Genomic DNA, 24,636 nt, shown 5'->3' on the forward strand with positions numbered 1-24,636 from the left:
AAAACCCACTACTGATCAATATATTTCATATAAATTTTGGAAATGAATACTTTTCTGGGCCAATTTATTGAATAACTTAAATGATGACATTAAAAAATATAATTCTAATGAACACAGAAAAACATCTATGTGTTTGGAAAGCTCAATTTGTATAATCTGGCAAAAAGTACAAAATGAACAATGTTTTGGTGAAAAAATGAAAAACCGTTATGTACAACAAAGTTTAAAACAATCCCTAAATTGCTCATTGATTCTATTAGAAAAGTGTACTCAATTTAAACAAAAATAAAGAAAATAAAACAAGTGACCCTATTTACACATTTTTCAATTTTAGATACAGAGCTTTTCCATATTACTGTCAGTGCCAGTGTTCTCTTATACTTTAATGTTCTTTAGTAAAAGTAATTCATTTAGAAAAAGGTTCTTAAAAATCCTAACATTATATATTTAAACATGATGAATTATGGAAAACATTTTCCCAACAGCATGAATTTTTTAAAATAAGTACATTTTTCTCCAATACTTTAGCTTTCTAGGAGAGTAATATTACAAAGAAAGATATGTTTTAAAGTTTCTAATGAACCATCATGTATTTCTGGACTAATGTTGGAGGACTATTTTATACACAAACCACTATCACATGTGATCTTTTCAACAGCAACAGTTAAAGAATCTTATACACAATCTGAAAAGTATCCACATTATAATTAATTTGTAGGGAGTCACATTAAAAACATAGTTCCTCAATATTTTATATTCATACAGATAGGAGGGAAAAAGATTACAAATTGGAATTTCTTTGCCCACAGGCAAAGCAGCAAAAAAAAAAAAAAAAAAAAAAAAGTACAAAACAAAAAAGGTAACTATCTGGTAAAATTCAGTGCAAAGACAATCATCTGCTTGGCTGACTTAGAAATTAAATTTACTTAAGTATCCAAGTTGTAGGAAACATTTTCAAGTGTTCAATACAGGACAAATGTTTGGTTCTCCATCACAAAGACACATAATATTTTCTAAGCAATAAGAAAAAAACATTAATATTGAAAAATTAAGTATTTCAAAGAAGTGGTTAAGAATATATTGCACATGCAAAACAACAGTTTAACAGTAAGATTTTTACTAATAATGAGCTGTGCAACAGACATGTTGTCACTCCTCCAACTGCGAATTGTTTATTTCTGGGCATCCAAATTTTCACTGACCTTGAAGAAAGTAGGTATTGATGGTGTGAATATAATCCTAAAGTAACTTATCTTTTCCTAGAAAACTCTGCCACATTCATTTTACACACCACACCACACCCACCTAGAAATAATCTAAATGTCTAATATAGAATACTACACAGTTAAAAAAAAAAAAAAAAAAAAAACCCGAAAAACTAGATCTACATTGTTAATATCAACAAATCTTCAAATTAACTGTTGAATGAAAAATGAAAATCCAGAGTACATGTAAGAGTATGAGATCAACTGTATAAAGTTTTAAAACACATAAAAGACTACATATTATTTATGAGTACATATGCAGAAAAGGTATATAAGCATGTACAGAAATAATACATCAATTTCAGAACAATGGTTACCTACAGTTAGGAAGGAGAATGGATAGAATGAGATGGGGGTACAAAGGGGACTTTAACTCTATCCACAATGTTGAACATTACAAAGATTTGAAACAAATATGGTATAATGTTAACACTTTAAATTTGGTGGTTATACGGACACACATTATATTTTCTGTACTTTTCAGTTTTGAAATATATAATAATAAAAATGCAAATATTCACAAAAGAAAAGGTTCAAGCACTGCTGCCATTCCAGATTAAATACCTGGGCACACTAAAAAAAAACACAGGTTTTTCTCTTCCCAATAAGACAATAAATATTAATAGAAAACATTACATGACTGGCAATGTACACTTTTATAAAGTATCACACCACTGCTTATATTAAAAATATAGAATTAAAGAACAGGATTTAAATGCTTCTACTTCAAAAACTCTACTTTTGCTGGAGTCAAACGATCAAATTTCACACCACAAACAGGTTTTCCTCGCTTTAAAGAGTGTCCCTTTGAATTTTCTTATATGCCATTTTCTTTAAATGTGATTGAGAATAAAAAGGCTTAGTGTAGAGGGTATAAAAGATACCTGGCTATCTGTAGTTAAATAAGACTAATGAATACACTATATTCTAACATAAACTAACACTGGCTCAATTCAAAGGTAATAAATTACTGCCAGTACAAAAACTTTCACTTTTGTTTCAAACTTTTGACCTACCAGGGAAATACAGTGTGTAACTCTGTTTACCAAACATGTTTTATCTTATCAGGAAAATTTTCCCATCTTTGTAACATTAATACTTTCTTGATCACAGATGAAGTCTTTCAAATTAAAGATAAACTACTTGCCTGTTGTTTTTGATATGCAGTGTTTGGATTTATCTTTGATTCCAAGAGTAGTGATCCTGAAAGATAAAAAATAATATTTATAAGTTTCAATTTACAAAACGTGATTAAAGTATCAGAATATAAATTAAAAAAAAAAACGAAAAACACTTCTGTTCTCTTCCCTTATCTAGAGATGTGAAGTAATCAGATGTATTATGATTCACATTTTTCTCTCCAGATCTGGGCTTCCTATTTAATTTAGAACACACCATCTTATCCCCATATGCCCTTAAAGGAAAAAAATCCTCTTAGGATCAACATTCAGACCCAAAATGTAAGGAGGCTAGATGTCCATTCAAGTTTTATTGAAATGAAAATTTTAAGATCTAAATGACTACTTGAAGCCAAACTCTTTTTAACAAAGTTATTTTATTGCTTTTCCATTTTAACAAATAAAACAAATTACAAAGGACAACAGGAATCTAAGTAGTTAGTACATAAATTACAGAACTGCATTTATCCTTTTCTCCTTAACAAAAGGAAGGACACTTCATGTAGAAATAAACGTCCACAACTATTTAAAATAATAGGGAGAGTGCGAGAGTTCAAAATACAATAAATCTAAGATTGTTATTTTTCTACTATCTGGACACAGCTGGTCAAACAGAGGCGTTCAGATTACAACGAGAATGGTTTTAATTACGACTCTACATTTTATAATTTAAAAATACTTCACATGACTCCTACAAAAAAATCAACGGATAAACGTTTACAATCTGCTCTGGTGTCCTAACTTGTTTAGGTTGTAAAGTATCCACTTTTTCATGGCAACCTCTACAAAGGCAGCCTGGAGGGATCCCCGACATAGATATGCTTGTGCGTGCATGTATCGTGGCAACAGTCTGCAATAACTGCAAAAAAAGGTGCCTTTTGGTTTTCCCTAGCACCTGTCGACTGGGGCGAACGGGATTCGTTAGTAAAATGGGTTAACAACAACAACAACAACACCAACACTGAGAAAGTAAAGTTTTACTAAGACTTTTGAAATAGACAAGTAATTGGGTAAGAAAGCAAAAATTAAGTGTGGGGGGGGGGGTGTCGTCAGCTCCCTAGGGCGAGTAAATAACTACTCTGTTTTCTCATTACTTCCTCTCTTCTCACTCGCCCCTTTTCAAAGGAGGCGAGACTGGAGAGGAAGGGGTCAAATCCTTAATAGGGATAGGAGGCGGGGGAACAGCATCAGCGTCTGACTGAGGGTAAATCCGGACAAAGTAGTTTGTTTTTACCGTACAGAAGTGCAGGCACAAAACCAATGCGCTGTCCCAAGATGTGGCAGTAACAGTACCCGGCCCAGGGCCTAAACACCAGGGCTTTGCCCAAACCGGAGGCACTGACTGTCCCCTATTCTATGTTCCAATAACCTTACCGTCGGACTCAGCCCGAACCAGCAGCGACATCCCCTTGAGCTCCTCTACGTAAGTAGAGGAGACGTGCCCGGTGCCTCGGTCGTCCCATTGACGGTCTTCGTTGAGGGTATAGACCTTCACTCGCCGCCGCGTATCCGACATGGTGGCTGCTGTCCCCTCCGCTCCAGCCGCTGCCTCCTCGCTCACGTCGTCCGCGCCCCTCACTCTTGAGAGACGGTTGCGGCGGAGGCGGCAGCGGCGGCGGCGGCTCCAGAGAGGCCCGAGTTCACCATGGCTCCCAAGGTTCAGTCGCGGGAAGGGGCAACAAGAGTCACCGAGACCTCTCCGCCCGGAGACCCGGTAACCTCTCACTTCACCCCCGCACACACCCACCCTCCCTCCCTTTACCCCCCAGAGCTCGCTCGCTCTCCCGCCGCCGCCGCCGCCGCGGTAACTACTACAGATCCGCCATCTTGTAACCCGATTCTCTAAGCCTTTCTCTTCCTCCTCCAGCAGGCTCGCACGGGCTGTCCTAGCAGGGGCTACGGCGGCCGACGAGTCCAACACGCCTCACTTCTGCTTTCCGCACGCTCTTCCGAGCCCGCAGTGCTCGGTGTTCTCGCGAGGCGGTTTACTGGACCGAAGTGGGAGGGTCTACGTGCAACTTCCTCTTCTCTCGGCCCTGCCTGATGGCGCGGGATCTCGGCCGGGTGGTCGGCTCTCGCGAGTTCTCTGTCCCCCTTAGTGCCGCGAGACTGCTTTCTGAGCTAGCGGCGAGAGCCGAGTTTTGGTTTTTTCTTGAAGTGGTTGCGGGCTGCCCTGAGGGTGTGACGAGTCGTGGGACCCAGCTCTGAGGAAAAAGTAGAGCAAACTTGGGAGGTACGCATCCTCGGGTGGGACTAACCCTAAGCAAGAGGGAAGGAAATGTGCTCGCATTCTTAATTGGAAGCTAACCCTGTCAGCCTGTGGGAGACAAACAGTTTAAAATTCTGTGAACATGTAGGAACAGTGATCCCTTTAAGGAGACCCGAAACCCACCAAAACTTATTATGGAATCTGTTAAAGTTAAGCATCTCCTCAGGAAGTGTTCTGTGGATCTCCAGGCAATTATAACGTGCGTGGTACGGAGTGTGTTGACAAATTCCTATTTCCCGCCAAAGCGTTTCACTGTTAGGCTTTTGGTAGCTGGCCATTGAGAAGCATCCTTTCCCCCTCACGAAAATACAGTGGCCCTTCCGTGTTTGTAAGCTCGGAAAAGAAATCTTCAGAGAAGTTGAGGGAAGTGGCGCGGACCTACGTTCCTAACACATCTAAAATAATTGTTTTGATATTTTTGAGTGTTTCTTACGGGCATTTCTTGCGTTATCTATCGGGAGGTCTTCTGCGCTGAATAAGCGGAAGGTGAATTCTCTCGGCATTCACATTGATTGTCAAACATTGGCGGGTGGATACCAGCCCTTTGCTGGGCAGTCGTTTATTTCGGTCCACGTTCGTTCTCGATGGAATCCTTTTATTCGTTTTTAAAGCCTTTCTCAGCTTGTTCTGTCTTTAGTTCTTTCTAACCCATTAGTCTGAAAAGTGAAAACCAGACGAATTGCACACGTAGCCCCTGCGGCGCATCTTGGGAGTTGTCGTCAGGACTTACCTGTGGTTTTGACAAGATCTTCTGCGTAGACACCCTTCGGAGGTGCACTAAAAACGTGAGAAGTCTTAGGAAGAACAGACGCCTGATACAAAATAAATTCTAATTGCAAAATCTGAATACATAGGATTTTTTTTTAATCTGAAGGAGACCTCAGAAAATGTACTTGAATTAAGTAGTTAATGTAATAATAGGACCCGTTAATTGCTGTGATTGATGTGGACAAAATGCATTTTGAGCCCAGAGAAAATATTTCTGTCATGGGTCAAAGAAAGCTTCACAGAAGTTTTGAACCAGGTGTTTGAGGATCCCTGAATGGGAATTTGCATTTTGGCTTGGGAAAGTGTTCAAGGCTGAGAGGACAGGAAGAACAAAGTCATTATATGTTACTGGCCTAAAAGAACTTCTCTGTAAGTAATATATAAGTTAAAGGAATGACAACTACGAAGAAGTCTGTTTAATACTATATGTGTCAAGGTTAATGGCCCTACTAACTCTGGATAAAATGGCGAAATAATAGTTATTTCCTGTATTTACTCAATCATTCCTAGTATTTGTTGATCATATACTATGTGCTAGGACACTGTTCCATACAGTGAATAAATAGAAGTCCCTCTTGTCACGGAGCTTACATTCTAGTGTAGGAAGACAATGAACAAATATATGCCAGACACTGATAAATATGAGTACAAAAAAATAAAAGTAGCAAAAGGTCAGTGAGCTTGGGAAGGAAAATGGTGTTTATTGAGGAGGGCCTCTGAGGGAGGTAGTCAGCCATGCATTTCCTCAAGGGAAGAGAGCATGAGGGAGCCGGACAGCAAAGTACAAAGCCTTGTGGCTGTAGCATGCTGAGTGAGAGGGATAATAAGGAAACCAGTGTCTTTAAACCCAAATTTTGTAATACTATACACATTGTTGTACAGATGTACCCCAGTTTAAAAATTTTTTTAATGTTTATTTATTTTTGAGACAGAGACAGAGCATGAATGGGGGAAGGGCAGAGAGAGAGGGAGATACAGAATCGGAAGCAGGCTCCAGGCTCTGAGCCATCAGCCCAGAGCCTGATGCGGGGCTCGAACTCCCGAACCGTGAGATCGTGACCTGAGCTGAAGTCGGACGCTCAACTGACTGAGCCACCCAGGCGCCCCAGATGTACCCCAGTTTAAACTGTCTTCTGTGTATGTGTCATTTCCAGTAGTTTCCACCCTTCAACAATAAGTGATTTACAGAAATTATTTCATGTGTTCAAAATATATTTGAAGTTAAATTCCTAGAGCAGGGATCTAGGTGCACCCATCTGATGCACTCTTTCGTCCAGCTGTGATCACCCAAATCATCTACCATCATTGCCATTGTCCTTGGGAGGCACATTACATTTTTTAATTCTTGAAGGTTTAAAAAATTACGTTGTTAATATATACAATTAGGTTGTCGTTTGATTGACTCATGTCCTTGAAATGTGAGGCTTTCTGTTTTCACCCTTCCCATTCTGTTAAATGTTTTAATAAACAAGAGTTTGCTATATTCTCTCATTTTTTTTCTTTAAGATGATTAAGTCTTTGCCATTTAAATAAACCATCAAACTAATAACCTATATCCTCTTCAGCCACATTCCTATTTCTTTTCCCCTTTACAGCCAAACTAAGTGTTGAAGTTGTTTATATTCCCTTCATTTCTTCATCTCTCACTTGTTCCTCAATTGAACCTATTCTGATTTCTATCCCTTCCATCCTCCTGCCTTGCCTTCATCATAAAGCTCTTTATAAACTAGCTGAAGATATCTATGTTAATAATGCTACTGGACATTTTTCAACCCATTTTACTTGAACTAAGCTAATTTGTTTTGAGGGAGAGAGAGAGAGAAAGAATCCAAAGCAGGCTCTGTGCTGTCAGCATGACATCCCACTAACCGTGAGATCATATAACCTGACATGAAATCAAGAATCAGACTCATAACTGATTGAGCCACCAGATGCCCATACTTGATCCAAGTTAAAATTGACACTTTTTTGTCTGAACTTTGTTCCCTACAGTCATCTCATGACAACTCTTGCTTTATCCTTCAGATGCTGCTAGTTGCCACTTTCATAGAGGAGCCTCTGACTCCCCTGACTAGATAATATCCTCTTGGAATGTTACAGACACCAAAAAACCCAATTCAGAGTAGTTTAAATGATAAGAGAATTTATTGGCTCATGAATGGGAAGTCTGGAGATAAAGGGAAACCTCAGATAGACTCGATTGGTTCAACATGAACAGCGAGAACTTGTTTTCCTTCTCCCTCTGAATTCTATATTCTGCTTTGTCAAATTCATCTAAGGCTTAAGATCTTTTGTATCTTAAGACAGTGGCCAAGAGCTCCCCAGTTTCCACAGTTCTTCATTCACAGCAAAAGAGAGTTTCCTCACATATTCCCAGTTGCATTTTAATTAGACTAATATAGGTCACATGTCTACCCTTGAACCTAGAGATTTGAAGTCTAGGGAATGTCAGGCACTGATTGGTGGAGGCAAATCAAGGCCCATCCTGGGGGCTGGGGATGGGTTTAATCCCACCCAAATCCCGTGGATATACCATGTGATAATGGGTAAAACAGATGTGGGAAGACAACCAGAGTATCTGTTTTATTTTCTTATTACATATTCACAGGACCATGCACCCTTCCATTGTAGCATTTGTCATATGTGTAGCTTTATTTGTATGATTTCTGATTAATAATTGTCTCTTCATCTAGATGACAAATTTCTTTGAGTTCAGGGGTCTATGTTTTTTTCTTACCATTTTATCTGTAGTGCCTAGCGGAAGGTGTGGAATATAGCATGAACTCAATAACTGTTCAAAGATTGAAGTTTCCTTAGAAGTTTACTACTCAATTTGACATGCTCCCTAGCAGGTAATTTAATAACTCCCCTATCAAATCAACTGAGATTAAATTACATCTTTGAAAGCTATAGATTGGTATGTCTAATTTCTAAGTAGTCAGTTTTTGACGCACTACTGAAAGTTGTGAAACAAATCTGATATATTTTTTACATTTTTTAACAGTTTCCGATTCCTTGTAGGATAAAGTTCTGTAGGGTGGCATACAAAGCTCTTCATGGTTTAGCCCCTACCAAATCCTGGCTCTTTACTCTCAAGAGCAAGGCTATGGACTGTGTGATTTTCCCTGGGGTGATTTTTTCAATCATAGCTCTTCCCATACCATTTACCAAATATTCTTAGGAGCCTTTTCTCTGGGTGATTGTCGTTTCTCCAGGTGTTCCCTCATACCCTGACAGAATAGAGGCAGAGGAAGGTGGCAAGAGGTCCATCTGTTTGGTATTCAGGCTTTCATTTAATTACTCCTTTCAACACTGCTTTCACAGTGGCCCACTAATGTGACTAGTGTCTCCAAGTCAAAAGACTCTCCTAATTCAGAAAATAAATCTCAGTCTCCTGAGGTGGTGGTGGCAACAGTGTTCAAAGGGCTTATATGGGTATGAGTGTGTGTAGAGGGAGATGGTAGTCCTTTGGTTATGTGAGGTTGGGAAGGGAACCCTTTCTATATAGTTTGACCCTGTCCTCAAATTCTGATCCCTGATCCTTTCTGATTTGTTGTGGAGATAATTAATTCTCTTCTTCTCTGATCATCTCTGTGGTAAATTAGGTTGTAACTTCCTCTGTTCTCCTAAGGTCCACTACTGCTCCTACCATTTGCTTGCCATGCAAATGACATTTGTTAAAGTATCTTATCTGCTATTGTCTCTTTTGTTATGTTTGCCCTTTGGACTCTATACTTAAAAACTTTTTTAATTTAACTGTATGTGGCTAATTTTCCATTTTTGACAAAGGTATTCTAATATATTTCATGTTTAATTCTGTATTCCACTTGGATTTTTTGTATATGTGAAGTAGGATGCTAATTTAAAATTTTTCCTCCAAATGGAGAGCCACTTGTCAATATCATTTATAGATTAAATAATTTGAAGTGCTATTTTAATCATACTCTTTACTAAGTTTACAGTCACATATACATAAATATATCTGGATTTTAAATTTGTAAAAAATTTTATTATTTTGAGAGAGAGAGAAAGCATGAGTGGGGGAGGGACAGAGAGAAAGGAGAGAGAGAGAATCCCAAGCAGGTTCCACACTGTCAGTGCAGAGCCCCACGCAGGGTTCAAACTCATGAACTGTGAGATCATGACCTGAGCCAAAGTCAGACACTCAGCCGACTGAGCCACCCAGATGCCTCTGTATCTGGGTTTGAGTCTGAACTCACTACATTGTTTTCATTGTTTTAGTTGGCTAACTGTAGTGTGACAGTTTTAATTGCCATAGTTTTTTATTACTTGTTTTGGTATTTAATTGATATGGTGGCCATATCAGTGCACTATTCAGATCCCCTTCAAGAGGACCTACTTTGGGGAACATACTTGACTGACAGCCAGCTGCCACTGCTTTGGGTCCATTGCATTTGAGCTGAGGCCGTAAAAACCTTGAGCTGCTCCTAGCCAGTAACTGAGCACAGCAGGAGTACTACTATACTTGTCCTTTACTGTCCAGTGTAGAACTTCTCTGTGGGCAACTGTGGCTTGGGGAACTTCTTAGCAGTCTGGAAGAGACTTTCTTGGAACTACACTATAATCTGAAGCTCTTTCCACTCAGTATTTCCTTCCCTTCCTTCTTTTTACAGAGGTCAAACTTGTATTATGGTCTGTAGGCTCTCTCTGTCAATTCCTGTCTATTTTATTCTTCACAGATGTTTCCTCCAGTCATTATCTTACATGTTTAATCCCTTCTTGGCATCTGTGTCTCTGAGGGCTGGAACTGACATATGTGGTACAGGGAGTGGTGTAAGAAATCAGGCAGTAAGATGGGGTTTGGGGAATAGTTGACTCAGTCCTTGGCACAAGGTGGCCACTTGACTAATGATTTGACCAGTAGTGACCTAGGAAAACTTCCCGTAAGAGGGGAATGCTGTTGTCTAGACAGTGATTTAGGCGTTTGAAAAATATGGGGAAAACAATGCCTACAAGGATAGCAGAGCTGGCCACTTAAGTTGTACTACTGCCTTGCAGGGGGATATTGAGTTGACACTTAACACACAGTTAAAGCTAAGTTTGGGAGCCAGGAGGCCTCTTTGGGCTTCATAAAAAGGCCCTTATTTCCTTCAGTGTAAGAACAGATATGGGATTTGACAGAGTTACAGAGCTCTAAAGATATTTGAATGCTTAGCCCGTGGGCGGGGGAGTGGGGGAGAGGTCTGCTGTGCAGTTAGGCCCCTGGTTGGGAAATCCTGCAGCTTGAAATATGGGATGGTGTGGTAGAGCCCCTCCCTATGGAATGTGATGGAAACCTCAAGACAAGGGAAGGCAACCTGGCTATGTGTGCATGTGCAATATTCTTCACAACTTTGTAATATAGACTGCCCATTCAGACTGTATGTTACTATATATGGGAGACACGGGAGCAAAAATTGAAGAAAAGGCAACACCCCCCCCCCCCCCCCCCCCCCCCCCCCCCCGCTGCACTCAGGGCTCAGCTTTTGGGTTTTAGCCCACTGAGCCAGTGCTGGCACAAATAAAGTTGCTTCCTGGAAAGAAAAGCCTCGGGTCCAGACTCTCTGTGTGTGTGATTCACCACTACATCTCGTGGGGTGTACCTCTCATCCAGGAGGTGGAGATGGTGTTTTACCTCTCTTATCGCAGGGGTATGAACCAGGAGAGGCAACCTCACCTGGTGCCAATGGACTGCTTGATCCATGTGTGCTGGGGTGGGGGTCCTGGATGCACAAAGGACCCTGGTGAGGCCCAGGAACCACCTCAGGGAGCACTGCCCATCAGACCGGTAAGAGCCAGCATTCATTTTGGTAGACCTGCCCCTGAGAGGCAGAAGGGGAGCCTGATCACCTCCCAGAGTTGCCTGAGTAGCTCCATGAAGAACGAAACCACAACTCCAAAGTGCTGCTGGGCAGTGGGTTGGAGTCACTGTGTGACTGTGTGTGAATGAGATGGAGAGTGGAAAGGTTCTGACCTGACCAATGGGCTGAAGCTAGTGTTTGGCCCTGATCCATGGTTCCGTTGTGACCTCATATGGCTTAGGGCAGCATCAGACTTGGGAGTCTGATCTGGGTCAGGGTTTGATACTGAACCCAACAGTGTCAAGAGGCACCTGAAATATCTCCAAGAGGAGAGTGGCTGGAAATGGACAAAGCGAGTGCGTCCTCTCCAAATTAGTCCCTCCCTTCCCCGCTTTTCCTCTCCTGTGCATGAAAGTTGTCGGATAGGGGAAGGAAATGAGTGGAAAGCAGAGTAAACCGACTCCCCTAGAGTGTATGTTGAGGAATTTCAAAAAGGGATATTCAATAGATTATGGTGTGAAATTAACTCCTGGAAAGCTCCAGACATTCTTTGAAATTGATTGGCCATCGTTCAGGGTGGGCTGGCCCTCTGAGGGCTCACTTGATAAGGAACTAGTTGGCTGAGTGTTCAGGGTCGTTGTGGGGGATCCAGGCCACTCTGACCAGTTTCCTTACATTGATTGTTGGTAAGACCTGGTCCTATCTTGGCCGCCCTGGCTAAAAGTCTGTATTGAAGAGATCTGTAAAGTTATGATAGCTCATGTCACGGCTTCCTCCAAATGCCAGCCAAAAACTGAAAAATCCATACTGTTGGGAGAGCCTGAGAGAACCCGACCACCGTATGCCCCACTGTACCCCTCGCTGCCACCTGTGTCTCCAGCCACCCCAGCTACTGAAACCCCACTGAGCTTGCCCCTAGTCCTGAGGCCTTGCCACCTCTAGCACCACTGGCCTCTCTGGATGTGACCAGCTCGCCCGGACAACCATTCCTAACCCCATAACACCCCTCCTGGAAGGCAACTAGAAGATCAGGCGGCGGAGACAGTCCTTCCCTGGAGCAACACCAGGGAGCCCTACAGATGCCACTGAGGGAAACTAAGGACCTATTATGATCAGGAAGGCCAGATCCGAGAAGGCCAGCATGTTTTTGTATACCAACCCTTTACCACCATGGACCTCCTCAGTTGGAAGCACCGTGTTCCTTCCTATACAGAGAAGCCCCAGGCTATGATTGAACTAATGCAGTCCAAAATTGAAACCCACAAATCTCCCTGGAAGCACTGCTGCCAACTCTTCCTGACCCTCTTCAACATGGAGGAGTGTCGCCAAAATACTCAGGCAGCCCTAAAATGGTTAGAGGAGAATGCCCCGGCTGGGGCACTAGACACCCAGGCTTATGGTTAGGCTCACTTCCCTGGGAAGAACCCCCAATGGGACCCAAATGACTCAAGTGTAGATGTAGGGCTTGCAAGGACTGAACCGTATCAAGAAGCCCTTCTAAATGGCATGAAGGAATGAGGAAGAAGGGCCATAAATATGAATAAAACATAAGAAGTGCTCCAAGGACCTGAGAAGAGCTGGAGCCAATGCCATGAGAGACTATGTGAGGCATTTCGTTTCTACACCCCTTTTGATCCAGAGGCGCCCGTTAACCAGCAGATGGTCAATGCGACTTTCATAGGTCAGGCCCAAGGGACATCAGCACAACTGTAAAAGGTAGAGGTTTTCGCGGCATGAATGCCAGTCAGTTGCTGGAAGTAGCAACTAAGGTGTTTGTTGACCGTGACCAGGTGGCACGGAGGCAAGAATGCCAGAAGGTGCAGAAAAAGCCAGACTTACTAGTTGCTGCCTTGGTGGAGTGGTCAGAATGCTCCTGGAAAGATGCCTGCCCTGCAGGGACAGGGCAGGGGCCAAAAAGGGGAATGGCAGGGAGGATCATCTAGCCCAGGATCACAGTTAGGATGGAACCAATGTGGTCACTGTCATCAGGAGGGCCGCTGGAAAAATGAGTGTCCCCTGTGGCTGGGTAATTTTCAACAGGGCCCCAAACAGAAAGAAAAAGGCCATGTGGTCCAGGACCAGTACCAACCAGCATCACTGCCTCATGGGGCCCCCGAAGATGATTTGTGGGGCTAAATGCCATGGAAGACTATGAGTAGGACTATGATAGACCGGGCTCTATTTTATTAGGCCCCCAAGAGCCTATGGTCCAAATGAATGTGGGGGACTGATCCATCGACTTCATAGTAGATACTGGGGCAGAACACTCAGTGGTGACCCAACCTGTGGGCCCCCTCTCACAGAGACAAGCCACCATTGTGGGGTCCATGGGCAATTGGACACGTCCCTTCCTGCTGCCCCAGCGGTGCAGTTTAGGCAGCCATGAAGTCATCCGTGAATTCCTCTATCTCTCCAACTTCCCTGTGGCTTTAATGGGCCAGGACCTGTTGGGAAAGTAGCAGGCCCAGAGAACTTTCAACTCCCATGGACAAGCTGCTCTGATCCTACGAAAGCTGGAAGCAAAGATTATGACTGTCATGATTCCCCAAGGGGATGAATGGCATCTCTACAGTCTCATGGAGGAGCTACCACAGAGACCTGAGCTGCCCTTCAGAGTACCGGGGGTGTGGGCTGAGGACAACCCACTAGGACTGGCCTCCAGTAATTGTAGAACTAAAGCCAGGGGCAGGGCCCATCTGCCAAAAACAGTATTGCATCCCTTGTAAGGCACAGATGGGTGTACAGAAGCACCTGTAAAATACGGGATCCTCCCACCCTTGTCAGTCATATTGGAACATGCCTCTCCTACCAGTCCAGAAGCCAGGCACTGATGACTATCGGTTGGTCCAAGACCTGTGTGCAATAAACCAGGCTGCTGTCACCCTGCAACCAGTTGTTCCAAACCCATACACTGTCTTGGGTCTTATCCCCACCGAAGCTGCCTTCTTCATATGCCTAGACCTCAGTGATGCCTTCTGCATCTGCCTGGCCCCCCAGAGTCAACCAATCTTTGCCTTTAGTGGGAGAATCCTGAAAATGGTGACAAGGGTGAGTTAACCTGGACCAGCTTGCCCCAGGGGTTCAAAAACTCCCCCGCTATTTTCGGCACTGCATTAGCCTCAGACCTAAGAGCCTTCCCAGCAGATCAACATGGCTCTGTCTTGCTTCAATACGTAAATGACTTACTGCTAGCTGGAAGGTCTCAGGAGGATTGCATGGAAGGAACTTACCATCCTATGGGAAACTGGTGATAAGGTCTCAAGGAAAAAGGCCCAAATCAGTCAAAAGAAAGTCAAGTACCCTGACTTTCGTCTCTCACAGGGGCAGTGCCAACCTGGCCCAGAGAGAAAATAGACCGTTTGTTTGATCCTGGTCCCGTCGACCTGACGTCAGGTTCAGGAGTTTCTTGGGGCTGCAGGCTTCTGTAGAATCTGGATAACTAACTTCTCGGCCTTATGAGGCCACAAAAGGGGGAGAGTGGGAACCTCTGTTATGGGAGCAAGTATAGCAAAGGGCCTTTGAAGGGACCAAATGGGCCCTCACCAACGTGCCTGGTCTGGGGCTTCAAGACATGTCCAAGTCCTTGTATGTTCATGAACATACTGGCATCGTGGTGGGAGTCCTAACCCAGATGTTGGGGTCATGGCATTGCCCAGTGGCATATCTCTCCAAGCAGCTTGACACTGTTGCCCAAGGCTGACCACCCTGCTTGCAGGCACTTGCAGCCATGGCCCTCTTAGTCTCCATTGCTGACAAATTAACTGTGGGAGAAGAATTGACAGTCCAAGTGCCATATTCAGTATTGACATTAATGGAGTACAAGGGACAATACTGGCTAACCAACACCTGGATGATCAGATCTTGGGGAATGCTATATCAGAACCTGTGCATTCACCTAGAAGTAGTGTGGACCCTAAACCCTGCAACCCTACTGCCTGTCGGGCCAGGTCAACCAGATCATGACTGCATTGAAATCATGGATGAGGTGTTCTCCAGCTGACCGGACTTAAGGAACCAGTCCCTCAATGACCCCAACACTGAGGATTTCACTGATGGTAGCAGTTTTGTGAAAGAGGGAGAATGCCTTGCAGGGTACTCCGTGGTAACCCTGAATTCTATCATTGAGACCAAACCCCTGCCAAAGAGGTCTTTGGCACAGAAAGCAGAGCTCATCATGCTAACCCGAGCCCTTCAACTGGCGGCAGGGATAAGTGTTAATATATACACAGACTCTTAAGTATGCCTTCCCCACCCTCCATATACATGGGGCTTTATATAAAGAGAAGGGTCTAATAAACTCAGGAGGAAAAGACAAAGTATGGTAAGGAAATCCTTGAACTCTTAGATGCTGTGTGGGGCCCTGAAAGAGTGGCAGTCATGTATTGTCAGGTACATCAAAGGGGAGATACCATGGCTGCATGGGGAAACCAGGCAGACTGAGAAGCAAAGCTTGTGGCCTCCAAAGGAACAATGGAATCAGTGGCTTTAACTGCTGCACCGTTCCCTAGTCCACTGGTAGAATGGGAACCTAATTACTCACAACATGGGAGTACCTGGTTTAAGACTGAAAATGGAAGCTACCTTCAAGGTGGATGGTGGAAATTTGAAGGTGGCAGAATAGCAATTCCTGAGGCCCTGGCTCCAGCTTTTGTCAAGCAGTTCTATCAGGAAACCCATATTGGCCATACAGCTTTTGAGACTACGGTCAGCCAACATTTCTACATCCTTCAACTCTCCATAGCCTGAGCAGTATGCAAGCAATGTGGAACGTGTGCCCGGATTAACCCACGTCAGGGACCCAAGACCCCTGTGCAGAGTGTCGGGGGAGCCCCATTTGAAAATATGATGGTAGACTTCACTGAGCTTCCCTAGGTCCAAGGTTGTAAATATCTGTTGGTCTTTGTGTACACTTTCTCAGGCTGGGTGGAAGCCTTCCCTACTTGCACAGAAAAGGCACATGAAGTCCCTCGACTTCTAAAAGAAATTATTCCTCGATTTGTGATCCCTATCACTATGGGGTCAGATAATGGGCCAGTGTTCATGGTGGAGGTGGTGTGACTGGTGGCAGATGGGTTAAAGATCACCTGGAAGTTACACACGGCATACTGGCATACAGACCCCAGACCTCTGGGAAGGTGGAATGAATGAACTGAACCCTGAAGCTGCAATTAAGTAAACTATGTCAGGAACCCACCTACACTGGGATCAGGTGTTGCCAATCGGCTTGTTAAGAATCAGGTGTAGCCCCAGTAAGCAAATGGGGTTCTCCCCTTATGAAATCCTTTATGGGCACCCTTACCACATTATCAAAGGCATAAGAGGGGGATCTAAATGAGATAGGCAATCTGACCCTGAGGCAACATATGCAGGCCCTTGGCTTTACCCTGACCACCTTACACCACTGGGTTAGGGAGCGATTACCTGTTAATCTGACCACAGACCCTCATCCCTTTAAACCAGGAGATGCTGTATGCATGAAGGAGTGAAGTGTCCAACCCCTAAAACCCCTCTGGAGGGGCCTGTTCACTGTCATTTTGTCCACCCCCTACTGCAGTAAAGGTAGCCAAGGTGGGTCCCTCACCACAGCAGAGGGAAGCTGGCATCTCAAAACTGAGAGTGCATTCCTGATCCTTCAACGCTGTGCAAGCTGACCACACAGAGGAAGCAGTCTGCAACGACAGAGGCTCTGGGAAACTGCAGCCCTGCTTTAGTCACTCTGGAACCTGATTAATCTACACATGGCAGAAGCTTGAGGAATTGACGGTCTGGTGGAACAGACTGTCCTTATTTTCTTTATCTGTTTCCTTACTGTGATGCACTGCCACCCCTCGTTTCTCACTGTTTCTGTGATTCTTGCTCTACTTTTCACCATAGGATTGGCAGAGGCTGTCCCGGCTGGCTGGAAGTGTGGTGAGAGGTTTCTGTTAGCACTCACCTCTTTGTGGATAGGATGCTTCGCTGGTATTGGTTGCTTCTAATCTGGACTTCTGTAGACCTAGATTCTTCATCATATGACCCATGTATTGACAAAACCAGGTCAGGGCAGGGAATCACTTGGACCTTACTATACCATACCCACTTCACATGCCAAGGAAAAGTCCTGGGGACCTGCAGACCACCTATTTTATCTGCCAATGGGAGAGTCAATACACTTGCTTTGATCCACAATACTCTCCCAGTGAAGATTGGTTAGAAGTCTGATCCTACCAGGGCCCCCTCGGGGCGGGGCGGAGGGGCGTGGGTTGGTCAGCTGGACACAAATTACTAACTGCAAATGACTGGTGTCAATGCTGTTTGACGTATGTGCAGTTATAGGTATTGGCCCAGAGGCATCTGTCATACAAAAAAAGGCACATGTCACAAAGGGCCCAAGGACTCGATATACCATGTGGAGACTTAGACTGGGAGTGGGAATAACAACTCAATGACAAATATATGTGTGAGGAAAATGGTTTATGTGCCTATACACCTGAGTTTTTATGACCCAGCTGGAGGTGTGTTTCATGGGCTACTTGGAAACAAGAAAGTACAACAGTGCTCCTTCAGAAGGGGCTGCTACATCAGGTTGTCAATCAAAGGCCTATAACCCTGTTAATTTTACCATCATTAACCCAGGAGATTCCAAGTGGTGATGGGGCACCCGAAGTGGCATCTGGATCCATGGGCAAGGCAGAGACCCAGGGAACTGTGCTATATTTCAATAGAGTCACTACTGCCCATCCAACCACGTCCCATCAAGTCTTCCACTCCTTCTATGAAGAAATAAGAAGTAGCCCCCTTCCCATTTCAGTCACAGCAAGAAACTAACTTGTTTCTAGCCCTAGCAGAGACTTTAGCCCAGACTCTAAAGATCTCTTCTTGCTATGTATGCAGGGGAATCAACCTGGGGGGTCAATGGCCATGGGAGGCTAGAGAATTAGATCCCCGGAAACCTTATAATGGAACAGAATACCTCAGTCCTACTATCAGGGTTTGGCTCCTCAAAACCTGTTATTGAGAAAAACTGCCTTGCTTGATGGGGAAGAAAGTTTACCATCTCTGTTGGAAGGTTAACGTGCCTATGCCAAAGATTTTGTAACGCAACCACCTGGAAAACCCAATGGTGGGGTCCCCAGATCACCTTGAGCCAGATCCCTACCCCTTGTCCAACTTCTCTCATCTCCAAGAGGCCTGGGACAATGTTGACACAGCCATCGAATGGCAGGCCCCAGGTGGAAGGACAGCCTATACAGTACTTGCCCTAGTCTTGTCAGGGTCATGTGTGCTGGGAACTATTCATCCATCTTCCTGCTCCCACTTGCCAAAGGGGAACATTTGGGAGTCCAAATGTATGGGGACAGGGAGACTCAAAGGAAATGATGTGCCCTACAAATTGGCAATTGGAAAGATGATGAATGGCCTCCCGAGTTATAATCCAATATTACAGCCCTGAGCACAGGATGGGTCCTGGGGCTACCACACTCCCATTTATGCTAAACTGTGTAATCAGACTACAAGCAATTACAGAAATTGTAACCAATGAAACTGCCAGAGCTCTTAACTTACTAGCCAAGCAGCAAACTGAAAATGCACAATGCTGTCTATCAAAATCGCTTGGACTTAGATTACTTACTTGCTTCTGAGGGAGGAGTTTGTAGAAAGTTTAACCTAAGCCTACAGGTAGGTGATAAAGGAAAAGTCCTAGAGGAGATCACAGATTGAATGAGAAAGATTGCTAAAGTTGGGACCCTGGGGGGTTATTTTCAACTCTCGGGGGATTCAAAACCCTCATAGGTATTATCCTCTTGATTTTGAGCGCTTGTGTAACTCCCCTGGTTATACGGTCTGTCTCCAGCCTCATTGAGGTAATGGTTGAAAGGAAAACGGCCGCATGTGAAGATGTTACAGAAATACAAACCTCTAAACCAAGATGATGCTCTTTGACCCAAAATAGGGTAGCTGAAACGCATCAAAGGCGGGGTGGGGGGGGGGAGTTCGGTAGAGCCCCTCCTCTTAAGGAATGTGGGGAAAACCTCAAGACAAGTCAATCTATGTGTGCGTGCGTGACATTCCTCACAACTCTGTAACATAGGCTGCCCATTCAGACTGTATATTACCATATATGGGAGAAAAGGGGCAAAAATTGTACAAATTCCGCGCCCCCCCCCCTTCCCCCCGCCCAGCTCCACTGTGCTGGGGGCTCAGCCTTTTGGGTCTTAGCCTGCTGAGCCTGTGCTGACATGAGTAAAGCTGCTTCCTGGAAAGAAAAGCCTCAGTGTTCTGACTCTGTGTGTGAGTCACAGCTACAATGGGAGTACCCCTGAAAAGTTTGTTTTGCAGACACCTCTGGGCCCTCAGGAATTGAAGAAGTGGCTCATACATCCTAGTAAGAAGTAACAATTCCCTCTGCTTACAGAAAGACCTCTTTCTATAGTTGGTCTCATTTTTTCTCCTAGCTGAGAGACTGTGGTAGCTAGGGTTAAATCTCAGCGTCATCTGCCCAGGGACTGCTGGGACTGATAAGGGAGGAAGAGATTACACACTGAAGGAATTGAAATAATCATCTAGCATGTACTAGCAAAGAGCCAGAGGAGTACACTTGGGATTGGATTTTGAGGGTCCTTGATCAAGGGGGCTGGAGGTTAAGATTGGATAATTAAGATTTTGCTGACTTGGGATACCTGTGAAACAGAAGACTTAACCCAGGTCAGGACCTGAGGGGACGGGGCATACTTAACTGCTAACATAACTCTTCAAAGCTTGGAAAATGGGAGAATAGAAATGAGCTTACACCATGGAAGCTTTTGACTTCTAGAGAAGATAACCTTTTTGTTTTGGCATACTTATCTGATTACTGCTTCCTTATTATTTGTAACTAGTTGTTTTGTAACAATTTAAATGGTTTTTAGATCCCCTGCAAATGTGTTTGTTCTTCTCAACCTCTTTTTAATCTTATGTGGATTATGACCTGAGAATACTAATGATAGTAATAGTGGTGATTCTTGTTTTCTTCCTGAAAACATTACTTAAATGGTAATGTCTCCAGTGTTGTATACAAGTTCTTAATTTCTGATAGATACCACTTAAGTTACGGACATTTCCTAATATTTTAAACTCTCTTGTGCAAATTTTATAAATTGCCTCTTCTGCATGTGGTGATCATATAGTTTTTCTTTTGTTATCTTTATAATGAATTACTGTATATTCTTATTCTTACCATCCTTATATTCCCACAGATCTACTTGGTCCCAATAGATCTTGTCAATATTTTATTACGATAATTTATAGGGCGGAGGTTCAAGATAGTAACAAAGATCTTAAACTTACCTCCTCCCATGAACACAACAAATTTATAGCTACATATGAAACAATTCTCTCTGAAAAGGACCTGAAAGCTAGCTGAACAGCATCTCTACAAGAAAGGATAAAAGGACCACATTGAGATGGGTAGGAGAGGCAATACATGGTCTTGCAAGAACCACCCCCCCCCCCACCCCCTGCAGGCACAGAGACCACCAACTGGAAAGGATCTCATAATACAGAGCTTGTCCCTGAGGAGTGAGAGGTTTGTGCTCCTTATCAGGCACCCCAGTATTTGGGAACTATATCAGAGAGATGAGCCCCCAAAGCACTTGAAAATCAACTTCAGGAAAAACAGAGGGCTTTAGGGAATGGAAAATCCATTCTTTTTTTTTTTTTTTTCTTTTGGTTTAATGTCTATTTATATTTGAGAGACAGAGACAGAGTATGAGCGGGGGAGGGGCAGGAGAGAGGGAGACACAGAATCTGAAGCAGGCTCCAGGCTCTGAGCTTTCAGCACACAGCCCAGTGCAGGGCTCGAACTCATGAACCACAAGATCATGCCCTGAGCTGAAGTCGGACGCTTAGCTAACTAAGCTACCCAAGTGCCCCGAAAATCCACTCTTAAAGGGCTCATGCACAGACCCACTCATCCTAGGACCCAGCACAAAAGTAAGTTTGCTAATCTTATAGCATCTGCTAGAGAGACAGGAACCTGTTGGGACTCTCGGGACAGAGGTGCTGGCAGACACCATTTTTGCATTCTCCTTCTGCCTTGGGACTGGTGCTGGCCGTGGCCATTTTTGCACACATACCCCCTCCTCTCACCCAAGGCCTACCCTGCTCTAGCTAGTGCCCTGCCTCCATGGCCCACCCTGCCAGGCAGTGGGCATGTATAGCCCACATAAGGGACACTCCTTGAGCACCTGGCTCGGGTGGCCATGGCGAGACAGTGCTTCTGGACCCCCTGGGACTGAAATAATCAGTCCTTGACAGGTTACCACCTCCAAGGCACTGCACAAACAGCAGACTGAAATATATCCCCAGTGTTCATGTGAAAAAGGCATATTTTCTTGTCCTAGAGCTTTAGCCTGAGGTGCAGGATTCAGGTTTGCCATATATTCAAAAGCTATAGAGATGCCCCCAGAAGATGGGCCGGGAGATAACCATATTAGTGCTCTCCCATGGCCACATAACAGCTCACTGATACCTCCCAGAAAGGAGCTTATGTGAGTGTGTAGCCACAAGTTCTGCAGTTGTTACCCTGGGGTTACCTCCAGATTTCCTGGTCTGAAAGTCAGCACGGGTTATTGATTGCAGACCCACAAGACTATATATTTACATACCTTGAGAGCTGCTACGTGTAGATCTGGCTTATTCTATACCTAAAAGAAGTAGTAAAAGAACAAATGAAGCCCAAAGTTAGTAGAAGGAAGGAAATAATAAAGATCAGAGTTGAAATAAATGAAATGAATAATTGGTTCTTTGAAAAGATAAGCAACACTTATGAACCTTTAGGTAGGCTCACAAATTAAAAAAAAAGACAGGCCTCAAATAAAATAAAAAACGAAAGAAGTTACAACTGATACTATGAAAATACAAAAGATCCTAACAGACTACTACAATTATGTGCCAACAAATTGGACAATCCAGAAGAAATGGATAAATTCCTAGAACTATACAATCATCCAAGACTGAATCTTGAGGAAATAGAAAATTTGAATAAACCGATTGCTAGCAAAGGGATTGAGTCAATATTTAAAAACCTCCCAACAAACAAAAGTCCAGGACCACATGGCTTCACTGGTGAATTTCTACCAAACATGCAAAGAAGATGTAATACTAGCCTTCTCAAACAAGGATACATAAGAGAAGAAAATTACAGGCCAGGCCAATAACCCTGATGAACATAAATACAAAAGTCCTCAACAAAATGTTAGCAAACCACGTTCAACATCATTAAAAAGATACACAAGGGTCGTCTGGGTGGCTCAGTTGGTTAAGTCTCTGACTTTGGCTCAGGTTATTCTCGTGGTCTGTGAGTTTGAGCCCCATGTCGGGCTTGATGCTGACAGCTCAGAGCCTGGAGCCTGCTTCGGATTCTGTCTCCCTCTGTCTCTGCCCCTCCCCTGCTCGTGCTCTGTCTCTCTTGCTCTCAAAAATAAATAGACCAAAAAAAAAAAAAAAAAAAAAAAAAAAAGATCATACACCATGACTGAGGTTGATTTATCTAAGGGATGCAAGGATGGTCAATATCCACAAATCAATTAATGATAGATACATCACATTAACATTTGCATAGAAGAATAAGCTATTGTGTGTAAAGTACAAATAAGGCCAGGAGACTCCAAAACAACTGTAGAGAGAGAACTGCCTCAGTTCATAATGACTTAGCAGTCCTGGTGCCATTCTGCCACAGGGAGTGTGACTTGGCTTCTGTGAAACAAATTCATGTCCTTGGGATAAATTCCCTCTTTTGCTTTAGCTTATGTTGGTTTCTGTCCTTTGATACCAAGACATATTCTTAGTTTTTCATTTACATTGTCCACCTACCTGGTCTCAACTCTCATTAGCCTAGACTTTTGTAACAGCCTCTTGAACTTTAACATGATCTCATTGTCTACCTTCTTTTTGTAAGTAAACAAACATATTCTTGCCTGATTAAATGCTTTGAAATATCATTTTGCACTGGCCTCCTCTTGACTTGTTTTAATAAAATTTGCGAATTCTGGTGAAGAGAAGGCACAGATTAAGGAGTAAGACTATGTTAAATTGGTTTATAAAATGAAAAGGCTACTCTATAACATAAAATACCGAGTGAATATGAAGTTGTTAGTGCCTTTATCTGGAATTCTTTTTCCAGAATAGTGGCACATCTTCCTCTGCTTCATTTAGGTGTCTGCTTAAATGTTACCTACTCAGGCCATTCTGGTTAATTTTATCTAAAATGGTAGCTTTTTTCTTTTTTTCATCTTTTTAAAAAATTATTTATTTAATTTCAAGTTAGTTAACATATAGTATTGGTTTCAGGAGTAGAACCCAGTGATTCATCACTTACGTGTAACATCCAGTACTCATCCCAACAAGTGCCCTCCTTAATGCCCATCACCCATTTAGTCCATCCCCTCCAGCAACCCTCAGTTTGTTCTCTGTATTTAATAGTCTCTTATGGTTTGCCTCCTTCTCTGTTCTTATTTTTGCCTTCCCTTTCCCTATGTTCATCTGTTTTGCTCCTTAAATTCCGAATATGAATGAAATCATATATTTGTCCTTCTCTGACTTATTTCGGTTAGGATAATACACTCTAGTTCCATCCACATTGTTGTAAATAGCAGATTTCATTCTTTTTGATCTCCGATTAATATTCCATTATATATATACACATAACACACACCACATCTTCTTTATCCATTCATCAGTTGATGAATATTTGGGCTCTTTCCATACTTTGGATATTGTTGATAGCGCTGCTGTAGACATTGGGGTGTATGTGCCCCTTCGAATCAGCATTTTTGTATTCTTTGGATAAATACCTTGTAGTGCAATTGCTGGGTCATAGGGTAGTTCTATTTTTAGTTTTTTGAGGAACCCCATACTGTTTTCTAGAGTGGCTATACCACTTTGCATTTCCACCAACAGTGCAAAAGTATTCCTCTTTCTCTGCATCCTCACCAACATCTTGTTTTTTTTCTGAGTTGTTAATTTTAGCCATTCTGACAGGTGTGAGGTGGTATCTCATTGTGGGTTTGATTGTATTTCCCTGATGATGAGTGATGTTGAGCATCTTTTCATGTGTCTATTAGCCATCTGGATGTAGTCTTTGGAAAAGTGTCTATTCATGTCTTTTGCCCATTTCTTCACTGGATTGGTTTTTGGATGTTGAGTTTGATAAGTTCTTTACAGATTTTGGATACTATCCCTTTATCTGTCATTTGGAAATACCTTCTCCATTCTGTTGGTTGCCTTTTAGTTTTGTTGATTATTTCCTTTGCTGTGCAGAAGGTTTTTATCTCAGTGAGGTCCCAATAGTTCATTTTTGCTTTTGTTTCCCTTGCCTCTGAAGACATGTCTAGTAA

The 24,636-nt window shown here is 43.2% G+C and overlaps 1 protein-coding gene across 4 annotated transcripts in view; it reads right to left on the bottom strand.

Moving 5' to 3' along the window:
• The window catches only part of PPP4R3B (protein phosphatase 4 regulatory subunit 3B), a 64,549-nt gene extending 60,371 nt beyond the window's left edge, over positions 1-4,178 (bottom strand). For 3 of the 4 annotated variants that reach the window (XM_019425356.2, XM_019425317.2, XM_019425225.2), the window contains exons 1-2: positions 3,818-4,178; positions 2,413-2,468 (exon numbers count right to left, since the gene is read on the bottom strand). In XM_019425356.2, coding sequence (XP_019280901.2) covers positions 2,413-2,468; positions 3,818-3,959 — 198 coding nt within the window. In that variant the 5' untranslated portion in view covers positions 3,960-4,178. The remainder of the gene's footprint in view (positions 1-2,412; positions 2,469-3,817) is intronic. The other variant, XM_019425173.2, reaches the window with a different exon arrangement.
• Positions 4,179-24,636: the final 20,458 nt, after the last annotated feature.

The sequence above is a fragment of the Panthera pardus genome, unplaced genomic scaffold, assembly GCF_024362965.1.
Source record: "Panthera pardus isolate Hobbes unplaced genomic scaffold, ASM2436296v1 HiC_scaffold_25, whole genome shotgun sequence".
In the NCBI taxonomy this organism is placed as follows: Eukaryota; Metazoa; Chordata; class Mammalia; order Carnivora; family Felidae; genus Panthera; species Panthera pardus.